This window comes from Drosophila takahashii, chromosome 3L, assembly GCF_030179915.1.
Source record: "Drosophila takahashii strain IR98-3 E-12201 chromosome 3L, DtakHiC1v2, whole genome shotgun sequence".
Taxonomy (NCBI): Eukaryota; Metazoa; Arthropoda; class Insecta; order Diptera; family Drosophilidae; genus Drosophila; species Drosophila takahashii.
In genome coordinates, this window is record NC_091680.1 from 1,010,144 (window position 1) to 1,030,230 (window position 20,087).

At 43.0% G+C, this 20,087-nt stretch overlaps 4 protein-coding genes across 4 annotated transcripts; 2 read left to right on the top strand and 2 right to left on the bottom strand.

Moving 5' to 3' along the window:
* Nucleotides 1–3,412: 3,412 nt before the first annotated feature.
* On the top strand, nucleotides 3,413–6,181 carry Gale (UDP-galactose 4'-epimerase). Its single transcript, XM_017155846.3, has 4 exons — nucleotides 3,413–3,913; nucleotides 3,990–4,230; nucleotides 5,137–5,427; nucleotides 5,484–6,181. Exons 2-4 carry the CDS (start codon nucleotides 3,991–3,993, stop codon nucleotides 6,003–6,005), a joined length of 1,053 nt encoding a protein of 350 aa, XP_017011335.1. The 5' UTR covers nucleotides 3,413–3,913; nucleotide 3,990; the 3' UTR covers nucleotides 6,006–6,181.
* Nucleotides 6,182–6,318: 137 nt separating this feature from the next.
* LOC108067026 (tax1-binding protein 3 homolog) lies at nucleotides 6,319–8,097 on the bottom strand. Its single transcript, XM_017155847.3, has 3 exons — nucleotides 7,934–8,097; nucleotides 7,657–7,785; nucleotides 6,319–7,088 (listed from the first exon to the last, which is right to left on the bottom strand). The coding sequence occupies exons 1-3, from the start codon at nucleotides 7,985–7,987 to the stop codon at nucleotides 6,900–6,902; spliced, it is 372 nt and encodes a 123-aa protein (XP_017011336.1). The 5' UTR covers nucleotides 7,988–8,097; the 3' UTR covers nucleotides 6,319–6,899.
* Nucleotides 8,098–9,939: 1,842 nt separating this feature from the next.
* On the bottom strand, nucleotides 9,940–10,976 carry MED30 (Mediator complex subunit 30). Its single transcript, XM_017155807.3, has one exon. It carries the CDS (start codon nucleotides 10,909–10,911, stop codon nucleotides 10,006–10,008), a length of 906 nt encoding a protein of 301 aa, XP_017011296.2. The 5' UTR covers nucleotides 10,912–10,976; the 3' UTR covers nucleotides 9,940–10,005.
* Nucleotides 10,977–11,202: 226 nt separating this feature from the next.
* Rev1 (Rev1 DNA directed polymerase) lies at nucleotides 11,203–15,124 on the top strand. The gene is made up of 6 exons (XM_070215326.1): nucleotides 11,203–11,311; nucleotides 11,372–12,684; nucleotides 12,740–13,022; nucleotides 13,076–13,499; nucleotides 13,565–14,366; nucleotides 14,433–15,124. Exons 1-6 carry the CDS (start codon nucleotides 11,276–11,278, stop codon nucleotides 14,575–14,577), a joined length of 3,003 nt encoding a protein of 1,000 aa, XP_070071427.1. The 5' UTR covers nucleotides 11,203–11,275; the 3' UTR covers nucleotides 14,578–15,124.
* The last annotated feature ends 4,963 nt before the right edge of the window (nucleotides 15,125–20,087 follow it).

Sequence of the window (20,087 nt, forward strand, 5' to 3'; positions counted from 1 at the left end):
CGGACACAAAATATGTTTACTGATCCCTTTTCAAAATATTTGATTGCAAGGCCATGCAATTATGATAATTAAATGTTGTACAATATTTTTATAGCTGGCAATCAAAAACCCAACTATAATAATTAGTAATCCCCGGTGAATAGGAGCAATTAAAAAGGGTGTAAAAGGAAAACAAGAACCCGAAGAAACCCTGCTAACGATCGAGTCGAGATTACTTAACCAGAAATAAAGAAACCCCTGTGAAAATCCTGTAAGTTCTCAAAAGGACAATGCAGATAGGGCATAAATTACAGATGGTCGGCGCTACTTGAAGTTTGTTTTCGCATCGTGTTCGATCGTGTTTTGCCCAACCAGACAATATGCAGATGTATCCGATCTCATTGTTATTCCTGCTACAACCACCGTCGTCCTGCCTCCCTGCCTCATATTTTTCCCATTTTCGCAACAATAAACATGCCCCGAGGGCAGGGCAGCCAACACAGACAACTAATTAAATTTTCTATGGTATGAATGCGCTTTTGTCGCATTAACCCCGTTTTTTGGAAGACCAGAAACCGAAAACGAAAACGAACCCGAACGGATCCTCAAGGAAAAGAAGTCTTATTAAGTTGCCATTACCTTGGGGTAACGATTCAGGTAGGAAGTAGGGCGATCTATTCATATTCATAAGCCCATTGCCACTGCCATCAATAGCTCGTAAAAAAGTAAAAAGTGTGTGAAACCGAAGGGGTGCCAACCAGAGATCCGCAGAAGATCCCCGACTTCCCCCGATTCCGATTCCAATTCCGTTCGGGGTGGTTGCCCCCTATATCTTGTACTATACCATACTATATCTTCCTCGCCAGCACACGTGTTCATCATTTGTTGCCTGTTGCTAGGCCGAAATACCCTAAATACCCACCCCACCGAAGAAACCCAAAGTATAGTCCCCTCTAAGCCTTTGTGGTAGTTTTGCCAAAAAAAACAGAAACAACAAAAAAACAGCAACGAAATGAGATCACTGACAACTGGAAAGTCGAGAACTTGCGTAAAACTTTGGCCAGTTGTTGTAGTTGTTGCTTCCCAGTGTCTCCTGTTGGTTGTTGGTGGGAAAAAGTTTTGCCCAACCGCCGCACATGCGCATGTACTCCACTTACTCAAACGACCGAGAATCGTACTCGAATTCAAGCCAAGAATCGTAAAAATCATCACTGCTCAAAAATGCGGTTTAGTTTGAGTTAAATAAACATTTTTTAAATCACTCATAGGGTAAATCCCTTGGAATTTTGAAATCCCCTAAAAAGGTGTCTAAAAGTATGCAGTAAAAAATAATGTTGCCTACTTTTAGACATAAGTTTCATAATTTCATGAGTTTAAATTTCGAAGGCTTTTTTAAACTTCTTCTTTTTTAAAATATTATATAAAAAATTTAAATGTAATTTAGTATCAGAAAATAATGATATTTTTACAGTGCCTTGTCTCCAAAAAGTCCACCCAGATATATGTATAGACGAGCATTCAAGTGTGATGAATTTATGTATTCGTAGTCTCAAATTCGGATCGCGCGTAGAAAAGTTTTAGATAATTGGCTAATTATATGTTCGTATGTGCGTTATGAATTTCATTTTCCATATCTTCAATTTAGGAACTGAAAAACTTTCAGCCGGGCCATGCGGGTTCTGCCAGGCGAAAAAGAAGAAAAACGCCACGAAATATAAATTGCTTAATTCGTGATAAACATTTATGGTGGCCCAGGCCAAGTCGGTCTTGCGTCGGATCAGGGCCATGTGAAAAGTGCAGCACTTTCACTATTTCTATTTCCCCATTTTCCCCTGCCCCCTTCCCCGAAATCAAATTGAAGTGCCCAGAGTCCGGGCTTATGTGGGGTGGGTTCAACTTCTCACTGAGCGCAGAATACAGAACACAGATGATTATCGGGCGTAAACAATAATGCGGAAAATTGGTTTTATTAAGATGGATAACCGAAATTTACATTTAATCTAACGAAGTAAATTCTACGCGTTCCATGCGTGTACGCTTTTTCTTGGGATCGTTAAGGAGTGTGGGAAATAATATAAAAATTCCGGGCAGAAAAACGGATAGACCTAGAAATCTACAAAATAAATTGAAATTCGGAAATAAAACAAGCAATTAATAAAAAATAATAGTAAAAACATATATAATATCATTATTAATTAACTCATTTATACTTCTAGCAATTGTTTTGTTTTTCTGTTAAGGCTCAAGTTATTTTAAAGTCCGCAATCTTCAGGTCGCCTGCCCGAAAAAGTCCAAAAATACCCCCCGAAAACCTTAACCCCACCAGAACAGCACAGCACAACCAGAATAGTGATTCTCGGACCGAACTGATAATGCCGATGCCATAACCATAATGCTCGCCCCATAATGTCATATGTACGCAGATTGGATTGGATTGGGAGCTTGAGTGTGTAGTACTGCCTCTATGTAGACCAGACCGCACCACATTATATACACATAACTGTAGGAACGACGACCACTTCCACTTCGAGACTGAGACTTCTCTGTCTTTCTCTTTCCATTTCCATTTCCATTTCTGTTTTCTGTTTCTGTGACTGTGCAAATTATTGTCGCTCACATAAAAAATATTGCAGGCCAGCGCCATCCAGAGGCGAGCGATGACGGAAGTTCAACTAACTCATTTCCGGTTATGTGTCGGCCGGATCCTCAATTGTCCGTATGTGTGAGTGCCCGTGCCCGAGAATCTGAAAGCATACACACAGAGTGCGGTAAACATGGGTCTTATGTTCTTATCGACTGGGTTTTTCTGCGTTGGAGAATCGATCCGTTTCTTGATGATAAAAGATTGTGTTCCCCAACGATGAAGAAAATGGAAATAAGTACCCAAAATATGAAGCTAATTGCCCAATAGATCTCACATAAAACTACGTAAATACCTCTACCGATAATCAAAAAACAAACCCTTGAGATAAGGGCGTTCAGAGTGTGTGTATAAACCCAATCTGGGTTAAAGCTTTCGATCCATTCATGCATTCCATTCATTCAGAACCGAAAGCAGGCGCATTTCATTGAGAGATTCGCTGCTGCGCAAATACATTCTTAATTAAGTTGTAAATGAAATGTGGTCTTTTTTTTTCGTGGCGTATTGAGCACATGCACTTCCGCTTATCATTAGGAATTCGAAAGGAATTTGGGTCACCAAAAAGCTTGGTCACTATTATTTGTAACAGCTTAGAGTAAATTAGAATTCGAAATGCAAGTTTAAATAAATTTTCCGTTAAAAAGTCAATGTAATGTAATCTACTCTACATGTAATGTAATGTTAAATTTAACATAACTATCGATAACACCAATAAAGTAAGGTAAGTAATCGATATTCGATTTCGCAGGGATTTTCCGGTATTTATATACCACCAAAAATACCAAAACAAAGCGGTGCAAGAAGAAGCAGAAGAGAGAAGTTCCCTTGAAAATTGCATAAAATAAACCTGAAATTCGCATGGAAAACACAGCCAAAGGTCATTAGCGATAAGGATGCACATCGAGGGTGACCCCCGCAGTCCACAGAGCAAGTCAGCCGGCAGTTAGCACTCAAGGGAGCGCGACACTCCAGAAACTGATAAGAAGCAGGCATTCGGAGAACGAAGATTCCGGAGAACCGAGTTAAATAGGCTATGTGGGCTCTCAAAAGCGCTCACTTGGCAAGCGACCGCGGATCAAAACAGACGTGCGAAAAAACAGGTTAGGAAGCGTTAACACTCGACGGTCAGCGATCTTTGGCATCTTCATCTCATCTCCATCTGCAATCCCATCAAGATCCAAGTTTTGGGCTTCGGAATCCGAATCTCTCAACTTTCAAGGGCACCCGCCTCGCTCGTCTAGCCAAACTGAATCACTAAACGGGGCATCTCGTCGTTAATCACCTGTAAAACAGGTGAGTTTCGCGTTTTTGGTGACGTCAATGAGAATTCCGCGCTCGTGTGGCCTAATTTTGTGGTTTTTCTCTGTAGGATGGCCCCACCCACCGTTTTGGTTACCGGAGGAGCCGGCTACATTGGTTCCCACACGGTTCTGGAGATGCTCAACGCGGGCTACAACGTCATCTGCGTGGACAACCTGTGCAACGCCTACAGCAGTGGAGCGAAGCTACCGGAAGCTCTCAGCAGGGTGCAGGAAATCACCGGGAAGAAGGTCCACTTTTATAGGGTGGACATTACGGACCGGGAGCAAGTGCGCTCCGTTTTCCAGGAGGTGAGATACGAATACTAGGCACAGAAAAAAAATTGGTATTGGTCAATTTGATATTTTTAAAGTCAAGTTCAAGTTATTCATATCATTTTGGTACTTATTTCCTCAAAAATACTAAATTTGGTATTTGTTTTGATATGATAAAATATCATGTTGATATGAAATAAGGTAGAAATAACCTTATTTCATATCGTTTTTTTTTCTGTGGGCACGTCAGCAGTTCTAGTTCTACATAACATACTACATATGCCAACTGGATACCACACCATTCAATCAGCCTTATCTGGCATGCGCGCTATCAGCTTTTTCTCGTTTGTTTGCTCAAGTGGTCGGGCACTTCCGACGAACTCAGCTAATCGACCCTGAATGGTAGACCCAATCGACTTGGTGCGCTGGCATCCAAATAATGGCACGTACGATGCACTTCAGAAGATTGGGAGGTCAAAGAGATAGATTACCATGTTTACATGTACCGATTGTCGTAAGAATCTGCTGCTCTAGGCAGGTTTTCGCTTTTACTGCAGTTTTCTATCCACAAAAAGGTTTATTTATGCTCACTGAAGCCACGAAAAAGCCTGTTATTGCCCAAACAACCATGAAATGTGAGCTTTGACTAGACAAAGCTTATGTTTTTAATATTTTTAAACCAACAGTTTGGACGTCACTTGCTGATTACTAAATAGATTTTGCCATTCCTGCTAATCAGCATTAAATCAGCTATATATAAAGTATTTGTTTGCTTTTTAATAACCTTTATTTGGCTGTTGACCATAAAAATGTTAATCTAAACTATTATAAAATTGGCTCTCTAAAAAACGGTCAGTAGCGAATTTCACCCAGAACGGATTGACATAAAAATCTAAAAAAGATATTTTGATTAATAATTAATTTTGTATATATTTTTTACAGCACAAAATCGACATGGTGGCCCACTTTGCCGCTTTGAAGGCCGTCGGCGAGTCCTGCCGCATTCCACTGCAGTACTACCACAACAACATGACCGGCACCAATGTCCTCCTAGAGGCCATGGCCGACAACAACGTGTTCAAGTTCGTGTATAGCTCCAGTGCCACTGTCTACGGCGAGCCCAAGTTCCTGCCCGTGACCGAGGAGCACCAGACGGGCAACTGCACATCGCCGTACGGTAAGACCAAATACTTTACAGAGGAGATTCTCAAGGATCTGTGCAAGTCGGACAAGGTGGGGTAGTGATTTCTGATCTGTAATTATATTTACTAAAGTAATATCTCTTTTAGCGCTGGGCTGTCGTCTCGCTGCGCTACTTCAACCCCGTGGGCGCCCACATCAGCGGGCGGATTGGCGAGGACCCCAACGGCGAGCCCAACAACCTGATGCCCTACATCGCCCAGGTGGCAGTGGGCCGCCGTCCCAGCCTGAGCGTCTACGGCAGCGACTTTCCCACGCACGACGGCACCGGCGTGCGCGACTACATCCACATCGTGGACCTGGCCGAGGGCCATGTGAAGGCGCTGGACAAGCTGCGCAACATCGCGGAGACGGGCTTCTTCGCGTACAATCTGGGCACCGGCGTGGGCTACTCGGTGCTCGATATGGTGAAGGCGTTCGAAAAGGCCTCTGGCAAGAAGGTCAACTACACGCTGGTGGACCGGCGCTCCGGGGACGTGGCCACCTGCTACGCGGACGCCTCGCTGGCGGACCAGAAGCTCGGCTGGAAGGCCGTGCGCGGCATCGACAAGATGTGCGAGGACACGTGGCGCTGGCAGAGCCAAAACCCCAATGGCTATGCCAACAAGTAGTTCCTGAGCTACTGCATCGTCAGGTAGCAACTTCTATTTGCCTCTAGTTGTGTATATTTGTTTACAAATTTCGTGTATTATCCCCCTTTCCCCTCTTTTTTCGATGTGTGCCCGTGTGTGTATGTAAATCCAAAGTACTTTGTAATTAAAAAAGGCTTTTCGCTGTTGTCATGTAACTTTTCCGTCTGTTTACGCTGTTTTTGGTGACCGCTGGCTGCCGCAATCGCGTAATTAAGGTCGCTGCCAAGGTGGGTAATAGGGCATTTTTAGCCCCGCAGTAAACATAACAAGTCAGATTTTAATCAGAATTGGGTAATCCATAATGAGTAATCGCACATTTATTTAGCAAACATTTATTCAAATGCAATTCAACATTAAAAACTCAATTTAAAACTTAAGTGATGCGCCTTCTTCGCACATATCTGCACAGTTAAAGTCATTTATCACAAGTACGTACTATGAATGTATCTATGTTTCGTCATTTGCTTCGGTTTGTTCTTTTTGGAATGGTCTGCACATATAAAAGTACAAAATTGTTTACATATTCGAGTCTGCGTCTGCGGTTAGTGGAACTGTTTGTTTATATCGGTATTTGGCAATCTGTTTTGCGCTCGGGCGCTTGGCGATTCGTTCAACAAGTGATGGAGCAATGGAGGAGCAAAGAAATCGAAATCGAAGTCCACAAGAAGCATTACTAGGTGCTACATTTTCGGCTGGCTACATACGAGTGTGCGATATGCATAAGTTATGTGTATAATATATATATAATACGGTATATCTAGGTAGTCGGATAGGTTGCAGGGGCAGAGAGATCCTTGGCCGAGAGAGGCGGTGGAGGGTTAGTTTAAATGCCGCTTCAATACTGGAGACTGGATGTCCTGCTCCGGAGTCCACTTATGTGGAGGTGACGCCCTTGCGGGCCACCAACATGTTGAGTATGGGGTTTTTCCGGATGTAGCTCACGGCCTTTTTGTGGGTGACCATGGTGAAGTCGTAGCCGTTGCACTGGAGGATTTTATCGTGGATCCGTAGGCCTGCTCGAGCGGCGGGACTGCCCTCGTGCACTTCGGTCACATAGATGCCCTGTATTTTGAAGGGAAACACATTAATAAAGTGAGGAGTTTTAAGGGGATAGCAAGGGTAGTACAAAATTCTCATAAAAATAGAAGAGTTTTCGAGAAAACAATTTAAAAATCTTAGGAATTTAGTATTCTTTCACGGAAAAACAATAAAAAATTAATAGTTTTAAAATTAATCTGCGTTTTTACAAACCTAATTACTAATTTTTTAATTTAATTTAGAGTGCTAACAGAAAAAATTGGTTGAGAATTAAACAACTAATAACTGAGATAAATAAAAAAATATTAAAAATAAACTTTTAAACTAAAACTCTCTTTTTTAAGTCAAGAACTATGTTTCCAATAGTATTTTCTGCCAGTGTAGTTTCCCTAGCTCCGTTTAAATTAAAATAAATAATTAATCTGCGCTTTTAGACACCTTATTAGTAATTTTTAGTTTGAAAAATTTAAGAACTACTGAGCTTAAAAAAAAAATATTTAAAAAATACGTTTTAACTAAAGCCCTTTTTCTAAGTGAAGAATTAGGTTCCCAATAGTATTTTTCCCCAAGTGTAATTTCCCTAGCATCTCACATAATCCGTGTATCCCTGTGGACTCTTTTTGTAGTCCTGGTCGATTCCTCCGCCGATCTTGAAGCCGCACTTGAGGATCTCGCGTCCCTCCTGGTCGTAGTCCTTCTCCTTGTGCAGCGTGATGGGAATCTGGGGGATAGTAAAAGGTCGCGTAAATCTATTGTTCAAATATGAAAGTGGCTCTTATTTTTTTTTTGCTCCAGCGACCCAATTTCACCAATACACACGCACTGCGACGGTGTGCGTGTGAGCCAGGTTTAATTCATTCGCCACTCACGCTCAAACATTCCATCGCCGTGCCGGCCTGGTGCTGAAATGCCATTTTCGCCATCTTTGCGGATGTTTTGATTAACTGATTTGCTAAATTAATTCCTTTTCAACTGGTAAATTCGGTATAAAAATCTCTGTCGCCCACAACAAACTCTGCTTCTTCCTGGCAGCCGTTTATCGATTGATTATAGTCGATAGTTCTGAGAAGAGATGCGATTATTATCGAACCGTTTTGCGCACTTCTTGAATTTAAATAACCCAGATGAAACTGTATTATTTATTTTATTCGGAATAATTTATGCATTACAATTATTACTAATAATTTTATATTAGGGAGATGTCTTAGGGACAGATTTAAATTATAAACCTAACTTGGAAAGTTACAGCCCATAAAATATAAAAACCAAAAGCTTAGATTTTTAAAACAATTTATTAAATTTTGTTTTTATTGTTGTACAGTAAATGCGAAGTGATAAGAATTTATAATAAGACATTTGAGCATAAATACCTTAAATATCAATCTGTGTTTTTTATTTCTATGTTCTAACCCCAATGACCAGGTCAAATAGGGGTAATTATATCAATAGGAAATTAGGTTAAGTAAGGTTTCTTGAACCCATTAAAACAACTGAACTTAGAAGCTTAGATTTCTGAAACATTTTATTTTTACACATTGTACATATATGCGTTATAACGAAGGTATATTTTTTCAAAATTGCTGTGGTATCCGGCTTCTTCTGCTTCTTTTCGGGTACCGAATCCAGAGAGACGGATTGGGGGGCCTTCTGTTATTGGGTCTGAGCTCCTGCCCTCATTCTCTTGCCCTAACCCGTTTCAGGTTATTTTGGCCAACGGAAACGCCAGGCATCCCATGGGCTGCAGCGAGCCCTATAGCGGAAATAGTCGTCGTCGTCCTCATAAGAGTCGCAGTTGTAAAAAGGACTTGCTCTCCCCAGATAGACAGCCACCAAGACCAACACAAAGCATACCTGCAAAAATATTTTCCAGTTAATATTGATGACATCCTGTAGGATCTGTTTAACTTACCAGCAGCTTCATCGTAAATTCAGTTTCCAAACGTGTATGAATTATCTCTGGAATAAGGTTCGTATTTATAGGCGAATCGGAGAGCGATAAAGATGTTTTTTGGGAATTATTGAGCATTAAGTGCAAAGTGATAAGAATTTGTTATATGTTTTATTCATCTGAAATAGGAAATGATAAGACATTTGAGCATCAAATATTATTCTGCGTTTAATTACTTCTATCTAACCCCAACGACCAGGTCAAATAGGGGACATTATATCAGTAGGAAATTGTGTTAAGTAAGGTTTCTAGAACCCATTAAAACAACTGAACTCAGAAGCTTAGATTTCTCAAACAATTTATTTTTACACCTTGTATATGCGTTATATTTTCGGGTACCGAATCCAGAGAGCCGGATTAGGGGCCCTCTGTTATTGGGTCTGTGTTTCTGCTCTCATTCTCCTGGCCGTTCACTGGAAGATCTGAAGTGATCTCTGATCGTTGACCCCGGCCAACGGCAAAGCCAGCCACGCCATAGTCTCTGGTCGTCGTCGTCCTCATAAGAGTCGTCGTAGTAAGTAGGATATGCTGTCCCCAGATGGACAGCCACTAAGATAAGCACTAAAAATGACTATAAAAAGGAATTTAAGTTAGTATTGATAATCACTTGAATTATCGGTTAGTCTCACCAGCAACTGCATAGTTCCGAAACTAGAATGAGCTAACGCTGAAAAAAGCTTCGTATTTATAGCAGAAGAGAGAGCAACTTGTGGTGATAATAAAGATTTTTCAAATATTTTGAATATTTGTTTAGGATTGATAAGAATTTGGCACATTTATTTCTAGTCGGAACTGATAAGAAGTTGACTTAGGATCATGTATTTAATTTTTTCATATTTGTTATTAAGGGAAAATTAAAAAAGAATTAAAAATCTTCGACCTGTTACAAAAATTCCATAGCAAAGCCCAATTAAAACCCTTTCGATTCCTTGCTGGCAATGTTTTGTATTTTTATTTAATTCTTAACACCATATCTAAGTAGAACCTATAAGCCTAAGACCGCCGCATGGCCAGCATGGTGTTGATCTCCCAGATGATGATGCGAGTCCTGTCGATAATCTCCCTAAGCTGCCTGTTCTTCAACTTGACGGTCTCGATGAGTTCGTGGTTCTCCTGCAGGACCTTGCGGTACTCGTCGCACTGCGAGGGCTCGATCCGCGGCTCCGGCTCATCCCTGTAGGGAATCAGGCTCTCGGCGCTCATGTAGTCCATGCCCGCGTCGTTGCACTTCTCGTAGATGATGCGCACCCGCTTGAAGAGCAGCCGGATGGTGCGGAAGTACTCCTGCACCTTCTTCTCGGTGTTGTTGTCCCGGTGCGAGGTGGGCTGGATGTTCTTGAGCGAGGCGAAGACCTCCTGGAAGCGCGAGGCGATGTCCTGGACGGTTTCCTGGCCCAAGCGGGACAGCTGCACGATGTTGATCTCCTTGTGGGGATTCTGCTGGGAGATGGCGAGCATGTTGTTGGTGCCTGCGCCGCCGCCGCCTCCGCCAGGTGGGATTCCGCCGCCCACGGGATTGAGTTGCTGTTGGGGAATGTTCTGCTGTTGCTGGGGAAGGTTTTGCTGTTGCGGTTGCTGCTGCTGCTGGGGCATCACCCCTCCTCCTCCTCCCATGCCCACGCCCATTCCCACGCCTCCAACTCCCTGCTGCGGCATTATCATCTGTTGCTGCTGCTGCATCATCTGCTGCTGTTGCATTTGGTGCTGCGGCGACATCCCGGGCATCAGATTGCCGGGTCCTCCTTGGGGAACCTGCGGATTCATCTGCATGCCGCCCGGGCCGCCCATCATGCCCATTTGCTGCTGCTGCATCATCTGCTGCTGCTGCTGTTGCATCTGCTGCGGGAACGGGTAGCCACCGCCGCCTTGGTTGCCTTGGTTTTGCCCGTATTTCCACATTTTGCAAAAAACTTGTAGAAATAAACAAAATAATATACAATGCGGATATCGATATAAAAAACAATCGAAAGTGTTGCAAAACGGCAAAGTGTCAATCAGCTGTGGTAAGAGACAAGGGCGTAGTCAAAAAGGGGTTGAATGTTTATTGTGTAATTTAGATGGTTCTAATCAATTAAATATTATTCCTTAATTAAAAATTTATTTATTTGTAATTATAATTTCCTTAATAAATAAACCCCCCTTGAAACATTTAAAGTTCGACCTTGCCACTACAGAGTTGCCAGATTGGCGCCAAAAGTGACAGCTGACAGCTGAGCGGCATAGAATTGGTGAAATTGAATTTTATGGTTTAAAAACTTTAATAATGGCCCGCGACGAAGATAATGGCTTCAGTGAATGGGTAAGGCTAATTCTAAACTATATAATACATCCAATAACACTCGAAAAATCACCTTTACAGGGCGGCTACTTCGAGGCGAAGAAGTCCAAGTTGGAGGAGCAGTTCGCCGCCGCGAGTGACCCGTTTCGCAAGTCCGACCTTTTCCAGGGAATCTCGATCTTTGTGAACGGCCTGACCAATCCGTCGGCGGACGAACTGAAGCGGATCATGATGGTGCACGGCGGCACCTTAAACCACTACGAGAGGAGCCACACGACCTTCACCATCGCCTCCGTTCTGCCGGACGTGAAGGTCAGGAACATGAATCTCAGCAAGTTCATCGGCGCCCAGTGGGTGGTGGACTGCCTGGCGAAGGGAAAGATCGTGGACTACAAGCCCTATTTGCTGTTTACCAACCAGAAGACCTCGCAGCCCAGGCTAAACTTTGGAAAGAAGGCAGAAACCAGTGTAAATGAGAGCAAAATGGAGGTGGATCCTGCGAAGGATGAGCTGGGCGGGATTCTCAAGGAGCTGCAGCAGGCGGTGGTGGCCCCGTCGCCGGAAAAGGAGGCCAGTTTGTCCGAGACGAAGATCACCAACCTATCAAATACATCAAATAGTAGTACAGCCCGCACAGCCGCAGATCCCAACTTTCTGAGCGAGTTCTACAAGAACTCCCGGCTGCATCATATAGCCACTCTGGGAGCGGGTTTCAAGCAGTATGTCTGCCAGCTGCGTCAGGATCATGGCTCCCAGGGTTTTCCCAAGAGGGAGCTATTGAAATCCCTCCAGAAATCCCATCGAATGTCCTCAGATCGCTTTGTAATGCACATCGACATGGACTGCTTCTTTGTGTCCGTGGGTTTGAGATCCCGCCCCGAGCTGCGTGGCCTGCCCATTGCGGTGACCCACTCCAAAGGAGGCAGTGCAGCCACCGATGTGCCTGTGCATCCGCAGGCGGACAGAAAGGCTGAATTAGAGCTCTTTGCCCAGCGCTTCGAGCATCAGCTTCATGACGGCGACAAGGCGGAGAAGGTGCGCTCGGGCTTCGACAAGAAGATGTCGCTCTCGGAGATCGCCTCCTGCAGCTACGAGGCGCGGGCCAAGGGCATCCGCAACGGCATGTTCGTGGGCCAGGCGCTGAAGCTCTGTCCGGAGCTCAAGACGATTCCTTACGACTTTGAGGGCTACAAGGAGGTGGCCTCCTGTTTATACGATACTGTGGCCCAGTACACCCTGAATATAGAGGCTGTGAGCTGCGACGAGATGTTCGTGGAGCTAACCGATCTGGTGGACGAACTGAAGCTAGATGTGATGGCCTTCGTGGGGCATCTCAGGCAGGAGGTACTCGCCAAGACGGGATGTCCCTGCTCAGCGGGAGTGGCTTCCAATAAGTGGGTACTAGATAACCTTTTCTATAAAACATGATAAATACCTATATGATTTTAGGTTACTGGCACGCATGGCCACCAAGGAGGCCAAGCCAAACGGCCAGTTCCTGCTGGACTCCAAGCAAGATATTTTAGCCTACATGGCGTCCATGGCCGTGGAATCCCTGCCCGGAGTGGGCAGCAGCATGAGCCACAAGCTCAAGCAGGCGGGGCTGCAAAACTGCGGCGATGTGCAGAACACTTCGCTGGAGAAGCTGGAAACGCTGCTGGGCAAGAAGCTGGGTCAGAATTTGTTTCAGAACTGCCGGGGCATCGATGATCGTCCTTTGGCCTATGATCAGGTAAATCTTCATTCTCTCGATTATATTTATTTTAAATAATTTAACCCTTTTAGCAACGCAAAACGGTCTCCGCTGAGATGAACTTTGGCATTCGCTTCACCAACTCCACCCAGTGCGAACAATTTCTGCGGCAGCTCAGCGACGAGGTGACCAAGCGTCTGGTTGAGATCAAGCGCAAGACCAAGTCTATAAATCTAAAGATCATGGTGCGTGCCGCCGAAGCGCCCGTCGAAACTTCGAAGTACATGGGCCACGGCGTTTGCGATACCATCAACAAATCCTCACTGATTAAACATGCCACGGACGATGTGAATGTGATCACCTCGCAGGTCCTCAACCTGATGAAAGAGGCCGATCTGCCGCCGCACGAGCTGCGTGGAATTGGCATTCACTTAACCAAGCTGGAGGATGCCAGCGAAGTGCGAAAGGATAACGTCCTCAAGCAGATGTTTTCCAAGATGTCGGAGATGAAGAAAGGTAGTCGAATCAAAGTCAAACCTAGGGAACTTATTATACTAATACCCTGTGTTATTTACCTTTAGATAAACCTGTAGTGGAGAAAGCCCCCGTAGAAGTTAAACCAAATGTGTTGACCATGTTGAAGGGCAGGAAGTCCCTAAACGATCAACCTCTTGCAGATCCACTTGCTTTTAGCAAGCCACCAGTAGATGAAGTGAAAGTCAAGCCCAGGGAGCCCAGGAATGTGATGAACATGCTCACTGCAGCCGCTGGAAAGAGATCGCTAAACGAGTGCAAAGTTCGCAAGGATGCTGTAAAGCCGAGTGCTCAGATAATCCCCCTTGGACCTGAGATCGATGAGGATATTCTGGCTCAGCTGCCGGAGGATATACGCCTCGAGGTGCTGGCCAACAAGGATGAGTACCTGCGCATAGCGGAAGTCGATGAAAATGCTGCTGGGAAAACGGGAACTCCTAGTTTTCCTTCTCTCCCATCGCCTCCTATGATGAAACGCAACCGCTCACCGGACTTGAGTCCCCTAAACGCCAGCGATCTGAAGCCATCTACCTCCCGGGCAGCTGTGGCTCGAATGCAAAAGCGCAAGGCAAAGGAGCACTGCATCCGACCAGATGAAATTGTGGCGGAGTACATCGATAAGCTGCCGAATCACGTGCATCCCGCCATTCTGGAGTATATCTCTCGTCCCAAGGACGAAGTGCCCAATTTGCTGATGGGTTCCAGCTACAAGAGCCTGCTGAACGAATGGGTCAGTCGCGAGGAGATTCCCCGGCCAGCCGACGTGGATATGATCCACCAGCAGATCTCGCACATGATCAAGAGCGACAAATTGAATCACTTGTACGATGTGATGAAGTATTTGTGCCGGTATTTACTTATTCTTTTGCTCATTGTTTAATTTCCCTAATCAATTTCATTCCTCTTCCTATGCAGCATCATCAATATGAAGCGCAGCGGCTCCTGTTGCTGGCACATAGCCTACAAACACCTCGAGGAGGATATTCAACTGCAAGTGCTAGAGCACGAGGGCTGCACTCTTTGCTTCATCGAAAACATTCGCTGCATGAAGTGCATGTAATTTTAGGGAGACTTATTTTGATAGGGAAATGTGACGCGTTTTGTTCCTAATTGCTCTTTGAAGAGTAATAATAGTATTATTAACCTTTTTGTAACCAGGCTGTAAATTAGGCTTACTTAAGATAATGTAAAGAAGTCTTAACCCCTTTTTAAGTTCAGTTTTATGCATTTTAAGTTGATCCAAAAAAAGTACTTGGATTGAATCCAGTAAATGTAATTTACCTTTTGATTTCTGGTTATTATTTTCAAAAATGTTATTGCAACGAAGTTACGTCTTATTTTCAGTTTTATGCCACTAATGTGAAACCAAAGAAAATATTTGTGTTGAATGTAGATAAAGTAATTTATCTTTTGATTTCTGGTTATTACTTTTAACAAATGTTATTAAAACTTAATTGAATATTCTTATTTGTAAGGGATATTCATCATTTTTCAAGCCAGGTTGTGAAATAGGCAAAAATAGGATAATATAATGAAGTAATGTGCCTTTTTTTTTTTTAAGTATTGGGATTGAATCCAGTAAATAAACTATTTTTAATAAATGTTAACCCTTAGCTCACTTTGTTATTTATAAGTGATATCTTTTCTATATTTAGCTTCCAAGCTGAGAAGAAATGCCTCCGAGTCATTTGCAACTGCAGGTAGCAATTAATGTTGCAAGTGCGGTAAATAATGTGGAGCTGTGGCTGCCGCGACGATGGCGTTGATAACTTCATACGTAAAGGGCAGGGCCCCATCTTTGCGGCGGCGGCTTAGGCCTTAAACCAAACGCCCCGGTGGCTCTTTCCCAGCCAAGCCGGGCCAAAGCCACTCAAGACAAATAGGCCAGGCGGGCACAACACCTGGCGGAACTGGCAAGTCATAATTTGCACTTTAATGAAAGCGGCATCGACTCGAACGGGGAACAGGTTAGTGTTGAACAGTTCTCTAAAGTCACTGCAGTTAATCGCTGCGACGGCTGTAATATGTAATTGATTCGCATGCGGCATGCCTACACTGAAAAAATAAATGGGGCATAAATCCAGGAAAATATTTCTTTTATAGAGAATTTTTTTGGGATCCACAAACACTTTAAAAAATAGAAAAAACATCATTTAAAAATTTTTAATAATTTTCTTTACTATAAAAAAGTTACCCTACAAGCTTATGGACAGCTAGGTGTCTTAGAGAAGTTTATTGATTTTATTTATAGTTTTATTTTAAGTGTACCCAGTAAACAGTCAGCGAACCCCAGTCCCAATCTGAACCCATCCCATCCGCAAACCCATGACAAACCATAACAATTACAGTGCCGATGCCACTGGCTTTTACATTTGGAAAATATCAAGCAGTAAAGGAATTAGCCAAGGTACCAAATTTTTTCCACATATAGGTTACCAATATTTCCATTATAAATACAGATTTTATACATATGATTTTTAAAGAATATTTAAATATTTATAGAAATTTTTATGATTAACTTAAGTATATAGTAATATCATAACATCGTTTACTGGCATTAAAAATGTTCAAGAGTTAAAAGGATTAAAATTATTTTTATATTTATTAAAAAGGTTTTGAAATTTTTTTAGGTATTTTTTTAAGCATAAATACCTTTTATACTTATCATTTATAGCCCCACCTGTATGAAAAATTCGCCCACTGCCCACCACTGAAGGCCACCCCACTTTGGATGGCAGCTGGAGCTCGAGATGGAGCAGATGTTGCCCGGTAATTAAAAATAGTCAAGCTGCATTTCTGGCTCAGCATCCGGTGGCGATGTGGCTGGTGTCTCTGAAGCTGTGGGATGGGTTATAAGTATGGTTATGGGTATGGCTATGGGCATGGGGATTGGGATGAAATGGGCTGGACCCGGCTGGCGGGATTTACATGAGCTACGCTTTGTCTGATTTAATTATGTGCGCAAAAGGCGTCGTTGTTTCATAAATTTTATGCATCCTGTCGTCGCGGAACTCGGTAGCAGGCACATGAGGCTCCACTCGACTCCAAGTTGCAAGTTGCTAGTTGCCCCCTGATGTAGTCGAGTTATCTCTGCAGTGGGGCCCAAACCAGATGCAAATGTTGTCAGGCTTTGATAGACTTGTTGGCTGCCAACGCGATTTGTCAACGACTCCAAGGCGGCTGGTTTGGCATGGTGCCTAGGTTCAGATTCTTGGGAGTGCTGACTACTTTTTTATAGAACTTACTAGTATGTCTTCTTTTTTCACTATAAAGTTTTTATTGGATTGGGATATCTCTTGTTAAACTAGGAAGTTATTAAAGTTAATATTTATTTTATTGGGTAAGTGGGAAGAAATACATTTTCTGGTCACCAATTTCTTTTAAATTAACTCCTTTTTTAATTGTTCTTTTTTTATTTATTCTTTGAGATTCCGATTAGTTTTATAAAAAGAAATTGGATTGGGTTGGTGGCATATTTTCTTAAAATTCCTAAAAAAAGTATAAATTAAGTTAGGGATAAATTAAAAAAATTCCCCAACTCATTAAATGATTTATATAAGCTTTAAAAATAGGATCTCCGCAATAGTTGGATTTAAAAATGCATATTCTAAACCTCCCGTATACTTAGTATTTTTCGGTAGACAAACAGATATTTTATAGTTCTGAAAGTTCAATCTTTCTCCAGCAAAGTGATGGGTGAGTGTGAGTAGCTGGAGGCAACATGTGGACCTCGTCGAAGTCGCAGCGTGTTGCCAGGTTTATTCCCACGCTCCTGGAGTCAGCCAAATAACCAGACAGCCAAACAACCCAACATCCAAACAACCAAACAACCAAACAACAGTAGCTGCCGGAGCAGCTGGAAACTGTCAACATTATCGGACGTGACTCTGCGACAAGATCACTGCCAGAGCTTTACTACTATATATGCGAGTACTATATGGTTGGAGCTGCGAGCCCTATGCCCACATGCACTATACAAAAGTATATGCCGGGTCTCTATGGAGTTTTGGTGGATTGGAGGAGGCTCAGATGCTGATAATGCCCGAGGTTGCTGCGGTTTTTGGTTTTGCTACCAAATAAGTCGAGGCAGACGATTCGGACTTAGCCGCCAAAGTAGCAGCTGAGTTGGCTTGGGTCTATGCAAAACTTCTAGCCAATTAACTTTGCCGGCGGCAGAGAAGAGGAGGGATCCGAGTTCCGAGAGCCCAGTCCGTTCCTGGTGCTGTGCCTTATGATTAGAATCGTCGACAGCAGGCCGCCAAACGGCGGCAACAGCAACATCAGCAGCAGCAGCAGCAGCAACAGCAACAGCAACATCGACTGCAACAGCAGCAACATCAGCAACAGCAACCAAAGCTAATGAACCATGTTGCCGCTGATGAACCCAAACTGATTAATGATGCCTGGCTGGCTTGGAGTGGAGTGGGGGGAAGGGGAGGAGGGCAACAGTTGCCACTGCAACTGCAAAATCCGATGGGGTTACACTCCCGAATCCCGAGTGCCGAATCCCCCGCTAAATCCCTGGGGCCCAGCTAACAACTTAACTAGTTCAGTGGTGGGCTTAGGGATTTCGCCAATAAAAACAGTGAGAGAAATTGAGGTTATATTGTATTTGTGTGGAGAATAAATGCTAAAATAGATTTGTTAGAATATAATTCCTCTATTGATACTCTCAATATAAAATAATTATTTATTATATTTAAATCGTACAAAGAGAAGATCATATTTTTTTAAATGTCTTTTTAATACGTAACATTTCAATATGTAATTTTTTTACATACAAATTCGAAAAGGTAGTGTGTTATAATATTTCGTTAATAAAAAACTATTTTCCAAGTTGGTACGTTAAATTAAAAAATTAACACAATTAATATGGTTTTCTTAAAAAGAACATATTCTTTAAGGATATAAATTTATATCATATTTATTTTAATTTATATCATATTTAAATTATATTTGTATTTTTTAAATGGTATTAATTTAATAAAAATCTCACTATTGTTTAACAATTTAAGTATAATAGTTCCTAATAAAGGAGGTCAATTATGGCTAAATTTGACCCTTGATTTAATTTCATTTTATAATTTCTTCATTTTGGTAACATTCTTTCTGAACCTAGGCCTTCTATGTTTTTTAGCCGTGCAATTGTAGATGTCCAGTCAATTTTCGGCCAGCTGAGTAAGGAGCTGCCAAAAGCTGGCAAGAGCAAAGGCTACAGCGAAGTAGAAGGCGAAGGCTCAGAGGAAGGCAATGTCGATGCCCAATGGCCATGGCCGAAACAAAGGCCGCGCAGGCGCACCTGAGAATGTTGATAGCCCCCGTGGATCTGAAGCCAACGGAGTGGGAGTGGAGGTGAGGTGGCCACAAAGGAGACGAAGGAGAAGGCAAGTCCAAGTGCAAGTCGTTTTTTATGCCACTCAAGCGGCGACAACAGGGATTGCAACAAGGGTCTTCAAGTTGGAGTGGGTAAGGTAAGGGTAAGGGTGGGGTAAACCTGGCCCAAAGCTCGTTTGCGGCCAAGACGGGCCCTTTATCACATGCGCACATCATTTACTTCAAAAGGAGACTGGAGGCTGGGAGGCAGGATTCTCCTTCTCCTCAGCGCACTTCAGCAATTGCCTTTAAAGTGTTTGCGTCGTGACAAAATCAATGTTGGCCGTCTGTTGCTGCTGTTGCCGTTGCAATGTTGCTGCTGTTGCTGCTGTTCCTGTTGCTGTTGCTGCTGCCCAGCTGAAGCTCTGACAGCCTCCTCGCGGACAGTGATTCATGGTTTATTAAGCGCATTATGCCGCAGGACACTTTGAAGTTTTCGAAGAAGAAGCAGGAGGAGGAGCTGCTGCTGCCAATGTTGCACGTGTTTCCAGGCCCTTAAAAATGCGGCAATTGTTGCCTTTGGCAAAGCAAAAAGGAAACTTTGACCATGGATGTTCTCTATGCGGCCAGCAATTGATTACTTAACGTGTTTTATGCGTACGGCGAGTTATGTGCCGACTGCCGCGTTAATTTGCCTCCTCGTCTTCTGTGGCCTTGCTCCAAACTAAAACGAAAACTAAAACTAAAACTAAACGTCCAAACAAATTGCCGCTCGGCAGGCGCTGGCCGTAAATCAGCGCAGCAGTCAAAACACATCAGCAGCATCAATGGAAAATGGAAAATGGCCAATGGCCCACTGGACATGCGTTCCGAGATTGAGCTTCATGAGAGCTATACTCGATAGCTTCCCAGGAAAATACTGAAAAAAATCACGAAACCATCCAGCTGCAGACACCCACATGAGGCGAGACCAATTTCAGACGGGGCGGCCAGAAAATCACTTCAAACGATAAGCCAGTTTACCGGAAAACACAGAGGTGATGGCGTGAGGACACCAAGGAGCTCTAAAAAAGGAAAATATCCTAACAAACTAAAATATTCTCAAAAAAAAATAAAAAAAACTAAATAAAGTTAACTAAAAGAAGAAAAAAAATTGGTGCATTATTTCTTAAATAATGTAGTTATTTCATTGTTTCTTTTTTAGAAATATGTATATCGTTAGCTTAGGTCATTGGCTGTACAAAACAACCAACCTTT